This window comes from Schistocerca nitens, chromosome 2 (assembly GCF_023898315.1).
Source record: "Schistocerca nitens isolate TAMUIC-IGC-003100 chromosome 2, iqSchNite1.1, whole genome shotgun sequence".
NCBI lineage: Eukaryota > Metazoa > Arthropoda > Insecta > Orthoptera > Acrididae > Schistocerca > Schistocerca nitens.
In genome coordinates, this window is record NC_064615.1 from 285,095,818 (window position 1) to 285,121,787 (window position 25,970).

Consider the following 25,970-nt stretch of genomic DNA (forward strand, 5'->3'; position numbering starts at 1 on the left):
ACCACATAAACTCTTACTGCACATTTTTGTGCCCGGAAAACTTTAGCTTGGCTTGATGAATTACCCCAAAAAATAATCCCATATGACATTATGGAATGAAAGTAAGCATAGTATGCCAGCTTTTTTATTTTTATAGCCCCTATGTCTGACACAATTCGCATTACAAATAGAGATTTGTTAAGACGCTTCAGCAGTTCTGTGGTGTGCTCCTCCCAGTTGAATTTACTATCAAGCTGTAATCCCAAGAATTTAACACTGTCCACTTCTATCTGCTTGTCATCGTACAATAGGCCTATACTCGTGGGACAACCCTTACAAGTTCTGAACTGCATGTAGTGTGTTATTTCACAGTTTAGTGACAAAGAATTGGCTAAGAACCAGTTATTAATGTCCACAAATATTTTATTAGCTGATCTTTCTAAGACTACACTTGATTTGCTATTTATTGCAATGTTTGTATTATCAGCAAACAAAACGAACTTGGCATCTGGTAATGTTACTGATGAAAGGTCATTGATATACACAAGAAAAGGTAAGGTCTCCAAGATGGAACCTTGTGGGACCCCACATGTAATTAGTTCCCAGTTGGATGATGCCTGATAGCTTGATACATGTCTCTTTCCTAATAACACCCTTTGTTTCCTGCCAGAGATATAAGATTTGAACCATTTTGCAGCATTTCCTGTTACACTATAATATTCTAATTTACTTAAAAGGATATTGTTATTTACACAGTCAAATGCCTTTGACAGATCACAAAATATACCAGTTGCCTGCAATTTTTTGTCTAATGAATTAAGCACATTTTCACTGTAAGTGTAGATAGCCTTCTCAATATCAGAACCCTTTAGAAATCCAAACTGTGGCTTTGACAGTATGTTATTTGAGATAAGATGGTTATAAAGCTGATTGTACATTACTTTTTCTAAAATTTTTGAGAATGCTGGCAACAGTGAAATTGGACGGAAATTTGATGCTATTTCTTTATCTCCCTTCTTAAACAGTGGCTTAACTTCAGCATATTTCAACCATTCAGGAAATATTCCACTGATAAATGACTGGTTACACTGACAGCTTAATATGTTACTTAGCTCAGAATCACATTCTTTAATTAACTTTGTTGATATTTCATCATACCCACTAGATGTTTTTGATTTTAAAGATTTTATGATGGACGTTATTTCTGCTGGGGTAGTGAGGGTCAAATTCATATTATGGAAGTTACTTGAAATGTCTGGTCTGAGGTATTCCATAGCAGCATCTACTGAACCTGACAACCCCATCTTTTCAGTAACAGTTATAAAATATTTGTTAAAAAGTTCTGCAACACTATCTGTCACCAATGTATCATTTACTCTTAATGCTATTTGTTCCTCTTCATGTCTGGTTCTACCAGTCTCCTCCTTCACTATATCCCATACTATCTTTATTTTGCTATCTGATATGACTATTCCTTGTAATATATTTGCTTTGATGTCCATATTACAGTCTTTAATATTCTGCAATATTTCTTGTAATGTGCTATAGCATCAACATCAGAATTGTTTCAGATTGACATATACAATTTTCTTTTTGTTTTACAAGATACCCCTATTCCTTGAGGGATCCATGGCTTCTTTGTGGACTTCGCTCTAACCTTGGTAAGTTTTGGGGGAAAACAGGGTTCAAATAAGGTAATCACTTTATTAGCAAAAGTGTTATTTTTTCATTTATGCCATGAGCACTGTAAACATCAGTCCAGTGAATGTCTCTGAGGAGTGTCCTAAAATAATCAATTTTTGAGCTCAGATTTAACAGATTTTATATCCTGTTCAGTATTAATATTTAACAGAAGGAACTGCATGTCATGGTCTGAGAGGCCATTGACTATTGGTTTTGTAATATAATTTTGTTCATTGGACTTTTCTATAAAGATATTATCAATGGATGTTTGTGAGAAATTGGCTACCCTAGCGGGGAACTTTACATTACACAACATGAGCCTTAGTTTAAGCAAGTAATTTATGAGATAAAGAAGAAATTTCTGCTAAAGTATATTTGAAGTAAAAAAGTATATGGAAATGAATCACAGGCTGTGGGTATAGTGACGTGACTATGGAAACTGAGAACAGTCAATCGCTGTAACCAGATGATTTACAGCATGTTACATACTGTAGGTTGACAAAGACCTTACAGGTGAGATAGAAAAGAAAGTGTCACATTGTCAAATTCTTCACCTCTTCCTCAAGAAGTTGCAGAAAGATTTAAGACCTCACAACTCTGTTCCACTCAAGTTTTACAGTCTCCCAAAAATCCACAAGCAATAACCAACAGTAAGTAATATCAGTGCACAGACGTATGACTTACCTAAACATCTAACTTTACTGTTAAGACCTTCCGTGAGAAACTTTCACATCATATTTGCAATTCTGCTGATTTTATTAATAGAATTAAGTACCTAAAACTCAACAAATCAAACTTATTAATAAGTTTTGATACTGTTTAATTCTTCACAAGGATCGCTTAATGTGTTTGTTGTCACTCGTCAGCACTTAAGTTCAAATTCGATATAAAAATCTGTTCCATCATGCCCATCCCTGAACTTACTTTTTATTCAATATTCAACATTTTGAACACATTGACAGTGTTGCCGTGGGTAGTCCCCTATCCCCCTGGTGGAAAACCTTTCCTATGGAAGACAGAGGAGAGGACACTTGAGTCAGTGGAACTAAAACCCAAAGTTTTCTGGTAATGTGTAAATGATACTTTTTTAGTGTGGGCCCCTGGTGAGGCAGAGCTGTCATGATTTTTACAGCATCTAAATTATGTCCATGAGAATATACAGTTTATGATGGAAATGGAGGCAGATGGCTGTCTTCCATTTCTAGATGTTTTAGTCAGCTGGAAATTGAATGGCTCACTGGGGCTTTCTGTTTACCACAAGCCCACACATACAGACCTATATTAGTAGGCATCTAGCTGTCACCACCTTTCACAAACTGTGGGTGTCCTTCATACACTGGAATACTGGGCCCATGTCATATCTGATAAGAGACACCATTGCAGAGGAGCTAGAACACCAACAGCCTGCATTTAAAGAAAATGGATATTATCTCTCACATTTTCTTGGCATGTTTGATTACTGGTATGCTTCCAAAGTGTTCTGCTGTGTAGTTTCCATTACATGTATAATATTTCAAAGATCAACCCAGCTGTCATCTTCAGGTGTGAGAGTTTTCCTTTCATGTGTACTAGCTGCCTGAACTCTAAGCAGTCCAGGCAACAAGTACACATAACAGCAATTGAAGACAACATACTTCTGTGCCAATTGACACAGATTGTACCAAAGAGATATTTCAAATTTATGAGAGTTGCAATTCAGAGTCTTATTCTGTGTTTTGCTGACTGAGAATATTGACTTCAAGATAGTCAGTGGTCGTCATGGGCCTCAAGATCTTCATATTCACAAACTCTGTAACTTCTTGTACTATTTTTCTTGTTAGAACTTTATTTTGTGCTGTATCTCATTATGTTATCATAGGAACAATAACCTGTCTTTAGTTCATTCTAGATGGCACAGCAACTTCATATCACAATTCAAATCTTTAACCTCTTGCAGTCTCTTACTACCTGAGAAAAGCTGTTACATAGGTTAGATGAACTGGAACAATGGCAAGAGAATGTCAGATGGACACCACCCATTAGACCCAGCAAAGGAATCTTGGTCCAAGTACATAGCGCAGCTGGAGTAACAGTTCACAACCCACAGGACAACATGTGATGTTACCAAAAGTGCACCCTTATCACCCAATGTTGGTGCTCATATCTACTAGCTGGTGCAGCAATTATATCTGGATAAGGACCAATGTGTGTTAGGTTATATGGAAGTGAAAGACACATTAACTAAATGTTTCAAAGGTACAATTCTAGTGGTGGTGGCATCCATAAGTTTTATAAGGTGTATAAGAAATGTGGACAATCTTTTAACATATGAGCAGTCATTACGCAAGATCTCACTCAGTACCGTAAATTCAAATGTGAAAACAGGACTGTAATCTATCTTATGCCAATATGGCTATCAGGGACACACTTATCATTCATACAACAGATGCAGCACTGTGAAATGATCTTATTCACTTAAATAATCCTATGTTGGGAGAAAATTTATTGGTGCTTCAAGTTTCTGAACTAATAAGGTGAGCTGCAATATTGGAGGAACTGAGGATTTTAAGATAGATTTTTATAATTGTGACAAATCTTTCTGTCACAGGAGTAAACATGTCAGTAAAACCTGCCAAGATACTGGGGGCGATACATGCCACCAAAAAAAAACACAAGTCAATATTCATAGGCAGTCAGTCATCTACAGTACACAGAAGACGACTTTCAAAATAATGTTTACAGTATTCTTTCTCAAGGTGATAAAGCTGTTTTAACAGATCTTGGGATCAACAGACAAAACATACATTTCAACTTGATACAGGTTCCTCAAAAACTATAATTAACAGTGCTATGTACACCTTTATTTGGTTCTCCACAGTCGTCCAAATTTCAAGCCATGCTAATGAGTTATAGTGATCAGTCAGTCCAAATCAAAGATCATTGCATTGGGACTGCCAGGCATAAAAACAAACATGTACAGCCACCAAAGCTGATGAAACACTTGCGAACAACTGCCAACATAACGGGACTGGATCTTTTTTAGCAGCTTAGATTCACAATTCAGGATTTGGCCAAACACATCCAGAACACAAGACAGAGATTTAGGAACCAGGTTTTAAATTGTAAGACATTTCCTGGGGCAGATGTGGATTCTGACCACAATCTATTGGTTATGAACTGCAGATTGAAACTGAAGAAACTGCAAAAAGGTGGGAATTTAAGGAGATGGGACCTGGATAAACTGAAAGAACCAGAGGTTGCAGAGAGTTTCAGGGAGAGCATAAGGGAACAATTGACAGGAATGGGGGAAAGAAATACAGTAGAAGAAGAATGGGTAGCTCTGAGGGATGAAGTGGTGAAGGCAGCAGACGATCAAGTAGGTAAAAAGACGAGGGCTAATAGAAATCCTTGGGTAACAGAAGAAATATTGAATTTAATTGATGAAAGGAGAAAATATAAAGATGCAGTAAATGAAGCAGGCAAAAAGGAATACAAACGTCTCAAAAATGAAATCGACAGGAAGTGCAAAATGGCTAAGCAGGGATGGCTAGAGGACAAATGTAAGGATGTAGAGGCTTGTCTCACTAGGGGTAAGATAGATACTGCCTATAGGAAAATTAAAGAGACCTTTGGAGAGAAGAGAACCACTTGTATGAATATCAAGAGCTCAGATGGAAACCCAGTTCTAAGCAAAGAAGGGAAGGCAGAAAGGTGAAAGGAGTATATAGAGGGTTTATACAAGGGAGATGTACTTGAGGACAATATTATGGAAATGGAAGAGGATGTAGATGAAGACGAAATGGGAGATAAGATACTGCGTGAAGAGTTTGACAGAGCACTGAAAGACCTGAGTTGAAACAAGGCCCCGGGAGTAGACAACATTCCACTAGAACTACTGATGGCCTCGGGAGAGCCAGTCATGACAAAACTCTACCATCTGGTGAGCACGATGTATGAGACAGGTGAAATACCCTCAGACTTCAAGAAGAATATAATAATTCCAATCCCAAAGAAAGCAGGTGTTGACAGATGTGAAAATTACCGAACTATCAGTTTAATAAGTCACAGCTGCAAAATACTAACGCGAATTCTTTACAGACGAATGGAAAAACTGGTAGAAGCCGACCTCGGGGAAGATCAGTTTGGATTCCGTAGAAATGTTGGAACACGTGAGGCAATACTGACCTTACGACTTATCTTGGAAGAAAGATTAAGAAAAGGCAAACCTACGTTTCTAGCATTTGTAGACTTAGAGAAAGCTTTTGACAATGTTGACTGGAATACTCTCTTTCAAATTCTGAAGGTGGCAGGGGTAAAATACAGGGAGCGAAAGGCTATTTACAATTTGTACAGAAAGCAGATGGCAGTTATAAGAGTCGAGGGGCATGAAAGGGAAGCAGTGGTTGGGAAAGGAGTGAGACAGGGTTGTAGCCTCTCCCCGATGTTATTCAATCTGTATATTGAGCAAGCAGTAAAGGAAACAAAAGAAAAATTCGGAGTAGGTATTAAAATCCATGGAGAAGAAGTAAAAACTTTGAGGTTCGCCGATGACATTGTAATTCTGTCAGAGACAGCAAAGGACTTGGAAGAGCAGTTGAACGGAATGGACAGTGTCTTGAAAGGAGGATATAAGATGAACATCAACAAAAGCAAAACGAGGATAATGGAATGTAGTCAAATTAAGTCGGGTGATGCTGAGGGAATTAGATTAGGAAATGAGACACTTAAAGTAGTAAAGGAGTTTTGCTATTTAGGGAGTAAAATAACCGATGATGGTCGAAGTAGAGAGGATATAAAATGTAGACTGGCAATGGCAAGGAAAGCGTTTCTCAAGAAGAGAAATTTGTTAACATCGAGTATAGATTTAGGTGTCAGGAAGTCGTTTCTGAAAGTATTTGTATGGAGTGTAGCCATGTATGGAAGTGAGACATGGACGATAACTAGTTTTGACAAGAAGAGAATAGAAGCTTTCGAAATGTGGTGCTACAGAAGAATGCTGAAGATAAGGTGGGTAGATCACGTAACTAATGAGGAGGTATTGAATAGGATTGGGGAGAAGAGAAGTTTGTGGCACAACTTGACTAGAAGAAGGGATCGGTTGGTAGGACATGTTTTGAGGCATCAAGGGATCACAAATTTAGCATTGGAGGGCAGCGTGGAGGGTAAAAATCGTAGAGGGAGACCAAGAGATCAATACACTAAGCAGATTCAGAAGGATGTGGGTTGCAGTAGGTACTGGGAGATGAAGAAGCTTGCACAGGATAGAGTAGCATGGAGAGCTGCATCAAACCAGTCTCAGGACTGAAGACCACAACAACAATCCAGAACACAGATGAAAATGTGGAATGTGCGCTACCCACTTCTTATTTTTTTTAGATGTATGCAAAGGAGCCCTGGTGCCGGCTCTCCCCAGATGCTGCTGGACCTTTTATGGAGGCTAAATGGCTAATTCTTGTGGACAGCCATACAAGCTATCCTTATGACATCACTATGAACAGTAAGGGGGCACTCCAAATGCGCCACGCTCTAAAACAAATTTTCACTGTTGAGGATCTCCTTACGGCTATTGTTACAGATTACAGTGCCCAGTTCAAGAGTTATGAATTTGAATCTTTCTGCATGGCCCATAGGATACAGCACCTATACAGTGCACCATTTCATACAGAATCGAAATCGAAAGGGATTGTTGAAAGCTTCGTTCAGACATCCTGAGTGGAGATGCTACACCATAGGAAGATGAGGATCCTTCTGTCCCTCATGGCACCTTGTCAGTGGTTAAACATCATACATCATCACTACTGAATCTAGTGGCAAAAATAAATATAAAAAACAGCACTTGGAAATCGGTGCCACAGTCTCCCATTCTGAAGTATGGTATCGCAAGAAAGAGTAGTATCCTCGGACAGAGGTCTGTCAGCTGGGAAACACAATATATGTCGTACTGACATCAGATGGTTATATCCAATGCAAATATGTAGATCAGCTCTTACCATGAATGGATACATTTCTTCCTTTTTGGAATCATTGCTCTGTTTCAGTTCCAGATGACATCAATGGTTCTGCCACAGAAGGGGCAGGGGGAGCCACAGAAGAGCAGCAGCCTACCAGTGCTGACACCCTAGCAACACAGAACCAATGTGGACACAAGTCCAGGCTCAGTTGCAGCCAAAGGAGAAGATGCTTCACTTCTGTCTCTTGAGGGGGATCGATGCTGTGTCCTACACCATCAACCCTGCCAGATAGTCTGACCTTTCATCACAATGGCATGCAGACTTGACTTAGATCAAAGTGAAGCCAGCAGCTGGTGGTCTTCCACAGATGCTGCCATCAGCAGCCAAACTATTTTGCTGCACTGTCTTGTGCATCAGACATGCAAAGGGGTGACATCACTCTGCCTGAAAAACCAACGGTTGGGACACGTGTTATCGCTCGGTATCCACAGCCAATCATGTGGATTCCAAAACCAATCCATGCCCCACACCCCAGTGAGTCAGTGGAGTTCATATCCCATCAGAGAGTGATAGCAGCAGTCTGAAGAGAGCAGCTGCCAGTCTGGAACCAGCAACCTACAAGCAGACTGGCCATGAGGATAGCAGCCTACCCCTTTTCAAGTCAGTAGGGGTATTTAAATATATAAGGCTGCACATCTCATATGTGTCACTGCCTCCCCCCCTCTGAGGTAGCACCACTGTTAAGGCAGTCAGTCATCAGTTTTCAAGGTGGACAGATACGGATGTGTATCGTGTTTTAAGGCCCCATCGCTTATCACGAGTTCATGTAAGGAGTGAATGAGAAATGTAGTGCAAGAGGATTGGGAGTGCGTCTCAAATAATGTATCAGGTCACAGTAGGTAACTGCTATGTTACAGACTTCCTTCTCTCCAGGCCTTTTTCAAATACACCTCCTCCTCTTGCGATTCTTGAACAGCATATTTGCTATTACTAGTTGAAATTTATTGCAGAATTGATCAGTCTTTCTCCTGTTCCAATCCCTCCTAGCTGATATTCTCTCATAATTCTGCTTTCTATTTCTTCCTGTATAATAGTATTCCAATCATCCATGATTATTAGATTTTCATCTCCCTTTACACAATGACATACCCAGACAATGCCTTTGTATACTTCATCTCTTAATGTTCTGCTTATGACATTAGCATGTATACCTGGACTATTTTTGTGGGAATTCGTTTGCTTTTGATTGGTTTGAGAATAATCCTGTCACTGAGCTGTTTGTTTGCAGGAACTCATTCTCTGTGTTACCTCACGGTTTATAATGAATCCTACACCTGTTATACCATTTTCTAATGCTACTGATATTACTCAATATTTTTCTGACTGTTTTCTGGTGGTACTGGGATTACCCTACATTTACCTTTCCATTTCACTTCAATAACTGTTACTGTATTTAAATTTCCACTTTCAGAATTTCTAGATTCCCTACCACATTTAGACTACAGACATTCCACACCCCAACTTGTAGAAAGTTACCCCCTCATTAGTTTTTTTCAATCTCTTCTCAAGGCAACATCATTCTGTCAGTTCTCTTCCACAATATTTTACCATTGGAGAGATCATATAGACCAGGGCCGGCCAGAAATTCTGCACGCGTGCGGTGCTCCTGTACATGTGCAACTTCCGGGTCACAGCGTGCACGCCACAGCCATCAGCGTTCATGTAGTGCATGTTTCTACGCATAGATGTCGCTTTATCCACTTGCTGGGATACTCTGTACCGGCGCATTCTAGTGCTCTTTCCACAGCTTGCAAGCCAACCATAGGAAGGTATTTCACGTATTAAACATTACTGTCACAGTCTGCTCATTGAGACGTCTACTTTTATGGTAACAGTTCAACCCAGTAAGACAAGCAATACAGTTGACAATCGTGGGTTTTTATTAAGGCAGCTTGACTGACGGCATGTAAATACGTGTAATGTTTTTGATCTAGTATTTAAGAAAGAGAGCACTTAGCGACTTCCAACTAACCTTACTCATGATTTCAAATAACATTAAACTAATGCAAGGTTTCCTATAACTAATTCTCGGTGCCCTCAGTTACACCCACATAATTTCTGTCTCACTGACCTCTGAACAGAATGATAACCGCAGACCTCTCGATGATCACCTGTTATTTCAATACCATTATTGCTATATCTTTCATCAGTTCCATCTAAAATCTCCATAGTAACCGACAATTAAATGAATGTTATGTTTTATCGACTTCAGCTGAGTGTAGCCCTTCTCACACTAATAAAAACTCCTAAATGTAAGTATACATTGGAACAATCGGTTTAATGACCAATTTTCCTGATAATAATGTAACATGGAGCAGAATGAGGCAATAATGCACAATTAGTAAACAATAATTTTTAATTATGAAAGGAATAAATCCAAAGACGTTTATCACTTGTCATGAGAAATGATATAGTTAAAATCAGGCGCAAAAGCATGGTTCATTGACAAACGCAAGCAGCTGTGAAGATTTTCATCACTTATGCTTGATCGAAACCTTGATTTATTCATTTTCATCACCGAGAAAAATCTTTCACAAACAAGCTCTTGCGTGTACCACATAAACAGGGAAGTGGAGCCACCGCCGTTCATTTAGGACACATGTCTAATAACAGATGTCGCTGTCACTCGCTGTTGCACACATGCGCACATGTGCAGCACTTCCGCACGTCTGCACACTGTGTAGCGTTTGGCCGACCCTGATATAGACACTTTTTCAATTGCAGGCCACATTTCCTGTGGACAGACATTCTGTGTCCCATTGCCTTCTGCATCCTCACGCTGCTGGTGTTTTCTTATTCTTCTGCCTTTAGTGGCAGTTTCTTATTCCAAGGGTGAGAGGGTACCTGAACATCTGTCCTCTTTGACAAGGCTATAGGAAGGATGAGGGTAACTTCTTATACCTGAAGTATTCAGCTGCCTCTGCTGATGATCTTTTTTATTCAAAGTCCAGGTAGTGGCTGGAATTAGACCCATGACCCAAAACTTTTTGATAGATTTTCTCCTAGATCCAGGTACCCCCTTCAATACAAGGGACATTTAAGAAAGATTTGAAAATACTGATATACAAAAGTTTCCTTTCTATGCTTTCACAACACTATTAGTTTAATAGAAACTAAGTGACAGTTATTATGGAATGAAATGAAATGATGTGTAGCTGTGAACTAAGCTATCCTACATTTTTTGTAGCAGTAAAGATTTGCATCTATTCTAAAATCTTCATCAAATGACAATTAAGAACAGTTAATTTGCTTTTATTAATCATGTGAATATAACATTTTATAAATTATTTTAGCTCTTTCTCATAAAGTTATCTTTCATAAATCAATTTCATTTTCTTTCACAAGTAAATTTCATTACACCAAATATTTAAGCTTAATACATGTAGTACATTTACTTTATCCAACATAATTGTCACTAAATAATTCTCATTGTTATCAGATAATTCATTTCCGAAATACCTTAGATGTTACCTTTCTTTGAATAAAGCATGACTGTCACAACAGACAAGTGTGTGAACTGCTGCAGAATCATCAGACATGTCAGTGTATTTTCGGGTGGGATGATGTAACACAATCTGCATGAAGAATGATGCTGGTCACATCTGGAGATAAACTGACTTTTGCTAATGCTACACTATACCAGAAAGAGAACACCTTATACCAAGGGAGGTGGCACAGTTGCTAGCACAATGGACTTGCATTTGGGAGGGTGATGGTTCAAACCCGCATCTAGCCATCCAGATTTAGGTTTGCCAAGGTTTCCCTAAATTGCTCCAGGCATATGCCAGGATGGTTCCTTTGAAAGGGCACAGCCGATTTCCTTCCTCATCCTTGACACAATCCGAGCCTGTGCTCCGTCTCTAATGACCTCAATGTCGACAGGACATTAAACCTAATCTCCCATCCTTCTTCCTATATTAAATCCAATCTTCCTTTCTTCCTGCCTTTTTACAACAAGCTATCTTGAAACTCTGAGCTGATTTGGCAGTGGCGCAAGAACATTTAGCAGTTTTGCAGTAGTAATGTTAGGCCTAGACTGTAAGGTTTATTACAGTCAAATCAGTGAAAATATCCAGGAGACATTGCTGGTCTGATTGCTTCAGTCAACCTGCCTCCAGTAGTTTCAGTGCTTTGGAGACAGAGAATAAAAGCATTCAGACATCCCAAGAAGCTCTGAAGCAGTCTGAAAGTACAGATAAAAAGTTGCAGGTGAGGTGCTGGAAGAAAAGTTTTAAGAAGATCAAAAAGGTTTTCTTATTAGGTAGCAGACATACAAGGGGAATGTCAGAACCAGTTCACGACTCTTTAGGAAGTGATTACTAGGTAACTAGTACTTTTAGAGGGGAATATCAGAACTGATTCACAACTCTTTGGAAAGTGATTACCAGTTTTAAGGCAAGTGCAGGGCTCAATAATGTCAACTGTGATCTATGCTCTTTGGGGAAGGATAAAGTAATAATAGAAGGGGGGTTCAGGTAACAGTTTGGACCATAACCTCAATTAGACAATTGAGCATTATATCAGCCATGTTGCAGACAATGCTCCTCATAGTGGCGAGAAAACTGTGTCACACTTTGAGCGATGTGATGAGCCCTGCATGAAGCATTCTGTGGAGCTTGTTAATGCAAAACCTGGCAAAAACCAATCACTCAGAGAGAGATAAGATCACACATGAGCATAATTGATGCATCATCCTCAAATCGGTCACATTGTACATGGCATGGTTAGCAACAAATCCTTCTAGTAAGAGGCTACTTGCACGGCTGAGTGCCAGAAGCATCCAGTCCGACCAACGCAATATCCACACTATCCCAGTAATTTCCATAGCAATCGCTAGACCTTTTCAGGGTAAACTCATAAAAAAGACAGAGCTGCAGAATAAATATAGTTACAAACGATGGAAATATCTAGGCTGGAATAATGACATTATTATGAAAATTATTGATTGCTACTCACCATATAGACTAGCAGGCAGTTGCATCTCTGATCATGAACAGTCACTCTCCAAATATACATAGGGTCTCACTGAGGGCTTCAGAGACCGAAATTATGCTCCTAACCTTGTATAGAAACAGATCTCCCAGGCCTTGTTACTCCTGTCACCTACCACCTTCCACATGCATCCAGCCACGAAGGAGAACTCCCCTCCCAACTCAGATCCACTATGGCCTGAAGCAATTGAGTCACATTCTCTGCACATTGACTACCGCTCATTGTGTCCTGAAATAAGGAATATACTACCCACAACCTTCCTACCACTCCCATAGTGGTATTCCACTGTCCAATGAACCTGTGCAATATCCTTGTCTATACCTTTTACACACCTGCCCCCAACTTCCTGCCTCATGACTCATATCCCAGCAATAAACCTTGATACAAGACTGGTCCCACACATCCTCCTGCCATCATCTACTCTAATCCAGTCACAGTCATCTCCTATCCCATCAAAGGCAGAGCTACTGTGAAAGCAGTCGTGTGATCTACAAACTAAGTTGCAACCAATTTTCCACTTTCTACATGGGCATGACAACCAACAAGCTGTCTGTCCACATGAATGGCCAGCGACAAACTATGGCCAAGAGACAGCTGGACCACCCAATTGCTGAACATACAGCCTAACACAACATGCTTCACTTCAATGACTGCTTCACAGCCTGCACCATCTGGGTCCTTCCCACCAACACCGGCTTTTCTGAATTGCACAGGTGAGAACTCTCCCTGCAATATATCCTATGTTCCCGTAACCTCAATAGCCTCAACCTCCACTAGTCCTTGTCCTTCATGTACCTATCCTCTTCCCTGGTCTCACTCCAGCACTATTCCACCAACGCACTCAATAATCTTTTTCCCCCTCCTCTACTTCTCTCCTTTTCTGCCCCCCCCCCCCACACACACACACAGACAGCAAAAAAACCTCGTGTTTGCACCTAGCAGCCCTACCCTGTCTCCACTGTGTCCCCGCACACTCTCACAAGCAGCACAACACGTGCCCCGCCCCTACCCTGCTATCCCTCTCCCTCCCTGCCCCGGCCTCATCCTTCCCCCTACTGCTCACAGATTGCTTTTTCCATCAGGCACATGTTTTGTACTCAGTTGAGCCTCAGAGGCCCATCAAAACAAAATTAAGTCATTTATGGGGGGAAGGTATCAGTCAAGAAGACGTGTAAAAATCAAATTTTTGGGCCAAATAGTTTTTGTGAAATCGAATGATAAGTGTGTCAAAGCAGTGGGAACACCATGTGTCTGCACAGGCGAGCAGTGCAGTGATGACAAAATCGCGCACAGCGAGGAATGCGGGGAGCACGTGTCTGCAGCAGCGAAAGGGTTAATGAAGAGACAAAGCACTAGAAATTTCAAAAAAAAAAAAAAATGCATTCAAACGAATATAATTAGAGAAGTAAGGCACTTCGATATTGTTTTTAAATAATGAAAATATTAAGCAGCGCACAAGGTTTGAACTCATAACCTTTCGCGTAGAAGCCCAACACCTTAACCGTTACGCTAACGCAGCTCCTCTGACTACAGACCTCCATGAGAACTGTAACACATCACGCAAAATACTGACAAACACTGTTGGTATGACTATGAATTACTCACGCTTCGTCGAAGTACAATAGGAAATAAACAATTACCGCTGTTCTTTATTGCGAAAAAGCGGTTCGTGAGATTGATACAAACACCTTTCCTTGCTATCGCCTGAATTAGGAGTCTTATTGCTTGTTTGGTTTAATTAATTAATAGAATATGAAGCAATTGGTATAAAGAATGCTTTTTCAAAACTTTCTATAAAAGAAAGTCTGCTATCAAGACATTGCTTTTGTTCTATTACTTTATTTATGACTGAACGTTTCTAAAACTGAAGACACTCGTCCATGCTATGCATTGCAGCCAAGATCTGGCAACGTCGTTCTCTGTTCATTGGCTGATTGTTTTTTGTGACGTCAGATGCGCAGAACGAACCTAAACTCGGCCGCCAACATAAATGACGCGCACTTTAGTACAACAAAATACTGCAGCTTGGACAAAGCCAAGTATACTACAGAAAATGCATTTAGTGTCTCCCATCAAACATCATAAATTTGTTAAATAAAAATGTTAAAGTTCTCATATCCATTCAGGAAAATGAAAATGTGATTGTAACATCAGCAGACTTTTTGTGAATATTACATCATGTAGATATCACAGAAATTGAACAGATTATCTTGAAGGATAAAACCTAATACCACACTACAATACACCAAATAAGAAGAAAGGGGAAGTGCAAAAAGTGGAGTTTAGTCCCAGACCTTCACGTTAATGAAAATTATGATGAACAGCTTACTTTATCCTGTGTTACAGGAGTGGATCAGGAAACACAAGCCTGTAGTACTAACAGCTTACAGATCACTGGCAGAAAGTATCTTAAACTTCACAAAAGAGCTAGAAACAGTTTAATGTGGTTACGCAGACTTAATTGGAAGATCATTGTTTTTGGAGACTTTAATGTTGATTTTCTGGTCATGCAGTACTGACTGAGGGCAACTGGAGTTGTTGGATGTCCAGCTTAGGATTATTTCCCACGTGAAATTTCCATACAAGAAGTGTAACAGTCATTGACAATTCATTCTTAAGCCCAACAACTTACAGTGATTTAGGTGTAAAACAGATTGTTCAAATGGCTCTGAGCACTATGGGACTTAACATCTGAGGTCGTCAGTCGCCTAGAACTTAGAACTATTTAAACCTAACTAACCTAAGGACATCACACACAACCATGCCCGAGGCAGGATTCGAACCTGCGACCATAGCGGTCACACGGTTCCGGACTGAAGCTCCTAGAACCGCTCGGCCACACCGGCTGGCTAAAACAAATTGTCAATGGTTTATCTGACCATGATTGTCAAATTTTAACAATGAAATTTACTGACCCTTTAGGTACAAGCCATAGCAGAAAAGTATTGTATCACAGAATCAGGAAAAATGAACTGATCACAACCTTTAGAGAGAAACTACAGTAAGAATGGTGGGGAGAAATTTATAAAGCAGGCGTGTATCACAATGTTTAGAGAGAAATTACGGGAAGAACAATGGGGAGAATTTTATAAATCAGGCAATGTTAATGGAAAATACAATTTTGTTAATATATTCCTGCAGCACTGTGAGTCTTGTTTTCCACTTGAATAAGGTCAAAGTTGAACATAAGCAAATATTATGAAATTGAAGTATCTTACACCAGGAACAGAGAGCACTACATAATTTACAGCAGTAGTTGAGACTCTTCCACTCTAAGATTAAATAAGCAAAGTCATTTACTAAGCTCAAAAAATAAAACACTCCAAGAATAAAGCAAAAACTATTTGGAACATTATTAAACAACAAACAAACAAAACTTGTCACCCAAATGAAAAATCATTGGCCATTAATTTCATTACTTCCTCACAGTAGCCAATAATACTGCACCAAATACAGATGTGTTAGATTTACTTGTGAAGGTACTGCATGCACCACCAGTAGAAGTTGGTTTCAAAAATACAACTGCTAAGGAGGTTACATAATACATCAGGCCACTAAAAGGTAATAATTCAGCTGATTATGATAGTGTTTCTGGCAGAATATTAAAAATCTCAAGTTGACTTGATAGGATTACCCATAAGCTATCTTTACAATCAGACAATGAGTCACAGTATATTTCCTGAAAGACTTAAGTATGCTACAATAACATCCATCCATGGAACTGGAGACAAGCAAACCACCTCTAATTACAGACCTATATCATTCCTTCCAGTCTTTGCAAAAGTATTTGAGAAAGAGGCCTATGATAGAATACTGACCCACTTAACTGAGTAGAACTTGTTAACTACCTGTCAGTTTGGCTGTCATACAGGATTCTCCACACGAAAAGCATTACAAGATCTTAAAAATGAAGTGTTAACAGAGCTAAACAAGAGAAAATATCCTGTTGGTGTATCCTGTGACTTGTGAATCACAAAAATTCTACTCATCAAACTTAAGTGTTATTGCATTAATGGCATCCCCCTCACCTTGATGGAATTTTACCTCCACAACAGAAAGTAGAGGGTCTCTTTAACAGACTGCATCTCTGGTCTGAAAGAAACTTCATAACGGGGGAACATAACTTGTAGAATACCGCAGGGATCAGTACTACACCCACTCTTGTTTCTAATCTATATAAATGATCTTCCATTCAATTATTTTAAAGGGTGCTCAAATAATGTAATGTTTGCTCAAAACACAAACATACTTATCCAGGGTCCAAACACAAACTTAGCTGACACAGTTCAGATGATCAGTGAACAGACCTTCAAGTGGTTCACAGTTTGAGTCTTAATCTCATGAAGACTTACACAGTTTCAAACAAGCAATAATGAACTTTTAGCACCAGAAGTAGGAATTAATGTTCATACACTGAATGAACCATTATATCTAAAAATCTTTGGGGTCCAGCTGGACAACAACTTAAAATGGAGTAAAAAATGGATTAACTAATTAAGAAGCTCAGTTCAGCTTGTTATGGCCTTATCAACTGTTGTAACAACCAATTTTGTGTGTGTGTCACTTCGTAGTTTGCACATAAGGTTTGTGCTTGATTCAGCCACTAGAGGCTAACTGACCTGCAAATACAACAACTAAGTTCATGTAGTTGTGCTGATCCATGCTCTGTATGACTGTTCTGGCAGCTTTTGGTAGTGGTGAAACTCCACACAAGCAGCAATAACGTGAGTACTTTTCTACTGACAGGTACAAAGTAACTCACACATCTGATCAAAAGAAAGACTTGAAGGTTCTTGTAAGGGGGCAAGCTGACACAACTAATGATCCCTGTGAGGTGATATCCACAACAAAACAACAGCATTGCACAAGATTACATCTGTTACCCCAAATGCCTGGAAATGTTGCCGCAGGAGTTTTTTGTAAGTGTCCTAGCCTTTGCTGCATTATCATACACAGGGAATGGCAGTGGATATGTTGTGGTGGGGCCATGGGTTGTGCCAATGTAGTCAGCTGTCAGCATCTGCTCTTGCTCGAGAAGAGATTTAAGCACTGCCACCATGCAAATTAAACTCGAAGGACTAATGACTGAAGTGGAACACATGGGGTTGAATATCATACTAGTCACCAAAGAAGTGTTCTAACTGAAGGACATTGTAATTTATTGCTCAAACAGTATACACGCATTTAAGATAAGGCACAATACAATCAGCAATTTGCAAGTGGCCAGTGGAACCTTGCGTTCTGACCTATATATTCATTAGTTCCAACAGGGGGCACAGCCAGCATGCTGCACATTCAACTGCTGTCGCATTAGCAGGCGGGTGGCCTCTAGTGGCCAAATCAAGCACACACTTCACACACAAACTATGAAGTGCCACACACACAGAATTGGTAATTACAGCAGAAACATTTCTCATCGTGCTGACCTAAAGACAAGAGTGTTGTCATATGGAATCATCTTCTGGAGCAGTGTACCTAACAAAAATAAAGTGATTATTCAGCAGAAGTGAGCAATAAGAATACTATGTACAGCAGACAACTGCACATCTTAAAGAAAACTTTTTAAGGATCTTTGAATACTTACACTCATTTCTCAGTACATTTACCACTTAGTAGTTTGTGTTGCTGTTGATAAAAATCAGTTTCAGCTGAGCTATTATACACACAGTCATAACCAAGAAATAAAAATAATTTTCAAGCAGACTTTGCCTCCTTGTCCACAATTCATACTGAGTTATGTACTCTGTTGGTAAGATATTCAACAAGCTGATGTCTAACATAGAGCAAAAAATTGGGAACCACAACCAATCCAAACTGGATGGAGTGAAACAGAAATTTTGGCAATTGTCAGGATTTTTGTGGTATCTTAACTCGTCTTCCACAGGAATCATTAATAGAATTTAAAAAGGAACTCAATACTGCTAAAAATTACAACTATCCTACGAGACAATCAATTTCACTAATTAGCAATGCTAACCCTTCACTAAGTCTACTTTTTACCAATATATGTACCCTCAAAACCTGTACCATCAAGTCTAGAGACAGCAGTAGGTTATAGACTAGGGAAGTGAAGTTCTTGGCATCATTGTTCACATAAAGTAGTAAATCAGAGATCCAGAATGAAGAGATCCGTCAAGAAACAAGTGAAGCACCACTTGAAACCACAGGATCAATTAAGGCTGAAATTGTCTGGACATGTGAAAACAATGAAATAAACAAGTGAGAAAATGGCTTGAGGAAGGCAAGGGACTAGTGACTGGCCCAGAAAATGGTAGATCACTCATGTGAAACAGGATCTAGATGGGTGTGAAGTGGAACATCACCATGTTGAAAGGGAAAAAGTCAACCTGGATAGAAAAGGGTGGTAAGTATTCTTATACTATACCTGGCCAAGTAGAGAAGTTTAATTGATGATGATGATGATGATGATGATGATAATGATGATGATGGTGGTGGATTTTAGCCTGTCATGGAATCTCAAGAACATAACATGTGTTAAAACTGGCAGGAGAGATCTGCACATCAATTCTGCAATATTTTGAAACTGTTGGATCTCTGTTGCTGTTTTGTGGACTTTATTATCAACTACCTATTTTGTTAAGAATTGTAGCTGTTACATTATTTTTATATTGTATTGTTCAAATATACATGCAGATGTAATCCAAGCAATATAATATAATTTATAATATAATATATCATAATAATATAATATAATTTATATGTAAATTGGTGTGTACCTTTCTGTAAACCAGAATACAAATGGTTAACTTGATTATCATCAAATATTTACCTAGACCCAAAGTTGTCATGTAGAAACTCAAAGCTAGTCCTGTCATTCGGTGAGTGATTGAAAGCATTGATGTTAGTTGCATTTTGTAAATGGTGAGGTGAGGTGACTGTGGCCGACCCAGCCTAGCATTTCTCTCATCGTGGGTTTCATTGACAGGAGATTCAATCTTTGTTACTTTTAGTGTAATGCATCGACACCTGCAAAAAAGACATACACAAATTGACAAATGGCATATGTGCCAATTTCTTATATATATAAAATAGAAGCTAAATCGCAAAAGACAAAATCATGATCATTCAATGTCCTGTATGGATACCATTACAAACTTATCTACACACATCAAAAAAGGTTTTGCATCACCTCGATTCCGAGAGATGTGGAACCTTTACAGCAAATTGGAATAGAGATCAACATAAACATCATTTCCGCCCTTTATATTGCTCGTTAAAACCACACATTGCATATTGCACCACCATACAGCAAGACCTTAAGAGGTGGTGGTCCAGATTGCTCTACCTCTAATACCCAGTATCATGTTGTCTTGCATTGATGCTTGACTGCTTTCGTCATGGCATACTATCCACAAGTTCATCAAGGCGCTGTTTGTTCAGGTCGTCCCACTCCTTATCGGGAATTCGGTATAGATCCCTACGAGCGATTGGTGGGTCACATCGTCCATAAACGGCCCTTTTCAATCTATCCCAGGCATATTCGATAGGGTTAATGTCTGGAGAACATGCTGGCCCCTCTAGTCAAGCAATGTCGTTATCCTGAAGGAAGTCATTCACAAGATGTGCACGATGGGGGCACGAATTGTCATCCATGAAAACGAATGCCTCACCAATATGCTGCCGATATGTTTGCACTATCAGTTAGAGGATGGCATTCACGTATCGTACTGCCGTTACAGCGCCTTCCATGACCACCAGTGGCATATGATACTCCCCCATCATGCCACCCCAAAACAGCAGGGTATCTCTTCCTTGTTGCACTTGCTGCACAGTGTGTCCAAGGTGTTCAGCCTGACCGAGTTGCCTCCAAACACGTCTCTGACGATCGTTTGGTTGAAAACATATGCGGCACTCATCGGTGAAGAGAATGCAATGAAAATCTTGAGCAGTCCATTCAGCACATTGTTGGGCCCATCTGTACCACACTGCATGGTGTCGTGGTTGCAAAGATGGACCTCTCCATAAACATTGGGAGTGAAGTTGTGCATCTTGCAGCCTGTTGTGCACAATTTGAGTTGTAAAATGACATCCTGTGGCTGCACGAAAAGCATTATTCAGCATGGTGGCGTTACTGTCAGGGTTCTTCGAGCCATAATCAGTAGGTAGCGGTCATCCACTGCAGTAGTGGCCCTTGGGCGGCCTGAGTGAGACATGTCATCGACAGTTCCTGTCCCTCTGTATCTCTTCCATGTCTGAACAACATCGCTTTGGTTCACTCCCCTTGTTGAGAGCCCTACCTGGCGCAAAGTAACAATGCAGATGTGATCAAACTGCAGTATTGACTGTCTAGGCATGGTTGAACTAAGGACGACAAAAGCCATTTACCTCCTTCCTGGTGGAATGACTGGAACTGATCGGCTGTCGGACCCCCTCCATCTAATAGGCGCTGCTCATGCATGGTTGTTTACATCTTTGGCAGGTTTAGTGACCTGCCTGATTTCATAGTCTGTGAAGTATTCATAAGTAGGGGTCACAGACCACTGTGGAAGCAAAAAGCATCCTGTATGGCTGAAGCAGGACCTGTTCTGACGGCAGTTCCACCTCAGTGGCAAAAATATGCTTTGTAACTGTTCATTTTATGTTGACCAAGTCTGGATATGAACAGTCGCATGGGCATTGACTTAAATTGGTGTTGTGAAGTTATAATTTTGATTGTGACAATACCTGCAGACTTCGATGTTGGTAGCATAAATGAACAAAGCTTACGTCACATTGTTACATCAACTTTCACCTTGCTGTCGACAATTTGGATAATCCTTAGTATCTGGTTGTGAACTTCCTCAGTGATGTATTAAATCATTGTTCATGATCTGGTCTTGACTGTGAGTTGCAGGCCACTGTGGTCGAGCAGTTCTAGGTGCTCCAGTCCGGAACTGCGCTGCTGCTATGGTCGCAGCTTCAAATCCTGCCTCGGGCATGGATGTGTGTGATGTACTTAGGTTAGTCAGGTTTAAGTAGTTCTAAGTCTATGGGACTGATGACCTCAGATGTTAAGTCACATAGTGCTCTAAGAGCCATTTGAACCATTTGACTGTGAGTTGATGCTAACATATTTGAAACTATCATAAATCTTTTTGCTAAGAAGATTCAGAACTATCATTGCATTACGTTTCCCAAGTCCAGCATAGCAGCAGCAGCAGCAGCAGCAGCAGCAGTGGTAGTACTGTAACATTAAATGGGAGTCACTAGTGAGTTTGATTTAAAAGTGTTTCTCGTCCATCAGAATTAGCATTTACAGTTGAGGCTCCATGAATTCTTGTGTTTGGCAACTGGAACTTTGCATTTTTCCTTGTTACTAATACATGCCAAACTAATTGGAGGAAATAGCGCATTCACAATATAATATGTTTTTCACCAGAGTAGCACGATATTTATTTTTTCCTGAATTGTGTTGTTCATGCAAAGATTTACTAGGCCACGCCAGTGAGAGGTCAGTTTAAGAATGACTGCAGAACAGGTTAAGGACTGGTAGGGTTTAACATGAAGAGGATGTGCAGATGGACTTTGTGTACAAAGAACAAACAGGCATATCTATGTTATCACTTGATCAAACACCCTAATTATTCTTTTGCTTATGGTTGCAGGCAGTCAGTTCCAGTATACAATGCAGGAATGTTTTTATGCATCTTTGTACCATCTATTTCAACCAATGTACTATTCTCCATGGCTACATAGTGTGAGACCTTTTGAGGAGTGCAGTTCTGATGCTATGCACAAATAATATTTATTAATTCAATGGATATGGGAACAGAATGTTACTAACTAATGGCTAAAAAAACTGATTTAGAGTTGGCAATTTTATTATCATCATTATTATTATTGCTATAATAAATTCAAGGCACATGTTAAACAAGAGCATACACTTTTTAGTTACAAACATACTAAACAAGTGTTGTGGAATAATCTCTCAGATACATAATGGCAGGCAAATTCAGAAAGACAGATAAAGTGCACTTACGCTGTACTGCGGCTCTCCTTCCGCATGCTGCTGTTGGCAATTTGTTATCATCGTTCATAGCCAATCGAGTGATGGAATATGGTAATGATGAAAATCACTCAATTTTGTAACCTACACCATCACGAAAATTTCACCGTTTTTGCTGAATATGTCATGATTTCTGAAGTTCTACAAGAAAGTTTTACATTTTCCACAAATTTTCTGTTAAAAAGTTATGCATACTCAAAATATTCGTATCCCACAAAGTTCAAATCTTGAATAGTGATTGGTTCCAAAATTCAGTACCACAATCTTGTAGCCCAGATTTTTCTGAATTCACAAATGCCTATATTCACTAGAATCACTTGTTAACAATGCAGGAAAAGATAGATTGTCACTAAATGGGGATAAAGTATCAAAGTAGATAAGTATCAATTTACTTCATCAAAATATCACAGGGGTAAAAAATAAAGTCAATGAGCTGTTAGTATGTTTAGATGACCTCAAAAATTAGAATGGCATGGATATACTTCGTCTGTCTGAACACCATGTAACTTTGGTGAGTGAAAGTGTCAGTATAAATAGGTATAATTTAGCATCATACACTTGCTGCTCTAACATGGATCAAGGAGGAGTTGCCATTTACGCAAAACATGGATATAAGTACAAAACTGTAGAGGTAAGCAAATTTTGTGTTGATCAGCACTCTGAAGTTCATGCATGTGAACTACAGCTAGATACTGTAGTGTTGATATTAGCAACAGTGTACTGGTCCCCATAAGGAAATAGGGAGCTATTCATAAAAAGGTTTGACTCCCTATTATGCTGTCTGTCACACAAAAAGAAGAAGTTATTAATCTGTGGTGATTGCAATGTAAACTTTCTAAGCAATTCTGATAGTAAAAGTGAACTGGAAGTGTTATTAATGACAGTGATCAACTTCCCTACATGTATAGCTCAAGACAGCAGCACTCTAATAGATAACGTATTTGTACAGCAAGAGGATGTAAAACTGACATATGCTTTCCCTGTGATAAATGGGTTACCAGACCATGATGTACAACTGATTAATTTACAAAACTTAGCAGCGTGTACAGTTCAGAAACCATTAAGTAAAAGTGTAAGGCTGGTCAACCCAGTATCTATAGAACACTTCAGAGAAAATTTAAGAAATGTTAATTGGGAGATGTATATAATTAGCTAAATGCCAAAGATAAATGCAACATATTTCTCGATAAATATATCCATTTTTGAACACTGTTGCCCCAAAAAATTATTTAATGTGACACCAAACAGTTTTCATAGAAATCTTGGATCACTACAGATATTAAAGTGTCTTCAGAAAGAAAATGAAAATTGTATGAGACAGCAAAAATTCGTAAAGACCCAGAAATAATTTTACACTATAAAAATTATTGTAACATACTCAGGAAGGTTGTCAGAAAATCAATATATATATATATATATATATATATATATATATATATATATATATATATATATATATATATATATATATATATTAGGGGTGAAATTAACAACTCAGGCAATAAAACCAAAAAAGCTCCGTCTTTAGGCCACAAGTGGCCCTTCCGGGACCGTCCGGCCGCCGTGTCATCTTCCGAGGAGGATGCGGATAAGGAGGGGCGTGTGGTCAGCACACCGCACTCCCGACCGTTAGGACGGTATTCTTTGACCGAAGCCGCTACTAATCGGTCGAGTAGCTCCTCAATTGGCATCACGAGGCTGAGTGCACCCCGAAAAATGGCAACAGCACATGGCGGCGGGATGGTGACCCATCCAAGCGCCGGCCACGCCCGACAGCGCTTAACTTCGGTGATCTCACGGGAACCGGTGTAGCCACTGCGGCAAGGCCGTTGCCCAATAAAACCAAACCAATATGGAATGTTGTTAGAAGAGAGACAGGAAAAGTAACCACTGGGGTAGGTAGTATTACTATTAAAGAGAATGAGACCATCTTAACTAACAGTACACAAGTAGCTAATGTACTTAACAACCGTTTTTTAAGTGTAGGCAAAACAACTGCTGAGAATAATACAATACAAAGAGCTAAGCAATACATAGAAGAGTCAGTTTTGAGAAATCCTTGTCAGATTAATTTTCATCTAATTGCCAATTGGGAAATAAGGAAAATCATTAAATCTGAAAAATAAATATTCTTTTGGATAGACGACATTTCTAACAAAATATTAAAACAATATGGAGCAGTTACAGCTGATGTTCTGAGTCACATCTGTAACGCAACACTAACTCAAGGTATTTCTCCAGACAGGTTAAAAAAAAGCCATTGCCAAGGCTCTCTACAAAAAAGGGGACACCACAGATGTCAATAATTACCAGCCAGTATCCTTGCTTACAGCATTTTCAAAAATCATCAAGAAAGTAATGTACTCAAAGAGTGGTTAGCCATCTCAACAGTAATGGGATAATTAGTAAATCACAGTTTGGGTTTCAAAAATGCTGTTCTACTGAAACAGCAATATACAATTTCACTGCCCACATAATACAGCCTTTAAATAGTAAAATGTCACCAATAGGAATTTTCTGTGACTTGTCCGAAGCATTTGATTGTGTGAACCATGAAATTATGTTACAGAAATTACAATACACAGTATAAACAGAACAGCATATGAGTGGTTTAAGTCATATCTATACAACAAGAAACAAAAAGTTTCTTTATATGGTTTAAGTGATTTAAGGAAGTTTCCCACTTCAACTGAATGGAGTGAAATTACATTAGGTGTTCCACAGGGTTGAATCATGTGTCCCCTTCTGTTCTTGATATATGTGAATAACCTCCCTTCTTATCTGAAACAAAAAGCTAAACTGACACTGTTTGCTGATGATACAAGCATGATCATTAATCAAGTAAAAGAAACTCCAATCGAAAATGATAGAAATAATGTCTTTGGAAAAGTTATTGATTGGTTTTCTGCAAATGGGCTTGCTCTGAACTTTGAAAAGACACAGTACATCCAATTTTCTACTGCAAGAAGTACAGTTCCTTCAATAAATTTAACACATCCATAGAAGTCAGTAGCCAGGGTAGAGCATTCTAAGTTTTTGGGTGTACATATATATGAGAATCTTAATTCGAAAATTCATATTTTGGATATCCTAAAGCGAATAGGTTCAGCAGCTTTTGCAATCAGAATAATTGCTAATATTAAGGATATTGAAATTAGCAAACTAACATACTTTCACTCTCTGTGTCATACAGAATAATATTTCGGCTAACTCAACACTTAAGCAAAAAGTACTCACTGCTCAGACGAAAGTGGCATCTGTTTAAAAGGTTAGGAATTATTACAACAGCTTCGCAGTACCTTTATTCAGTAATGAAATTT

General features: G+C 39.2%; 1 protein-coding gene across 6 annotated transcripts in view; it reads right to left on the minus strand.

The window, feature by feature from the left end:
* LOC126236033 (succinate dehydrogenase cytochrome b560 subunit, mitochondrial) overlaps positions 1 to 25,970 on the minus strand; it is an 86,874-nt gene that overhangs the window by 12,904 nt on the left and 48,000 nt on the right. For 5 of the 6 annotated variants that reach the window (XM_049945064.1, XM_049945059.1, XM_049945063.1 and 2 more), the window contains one exon: positions 19,435 to 19,631. In XM_049945064.1, the coding sequence (XP_049801021.1) occupies positions 19,435 to 19,631 (197 nt within the window). Of the gene's footprint in view, positions 1 to 19,434; positions 19,632 to 22,623; positions 22,731 to 25,970 lie in introns of those variants that run through there. The other variant, XM_049945061.1, reaches the window with a different exon arrangement.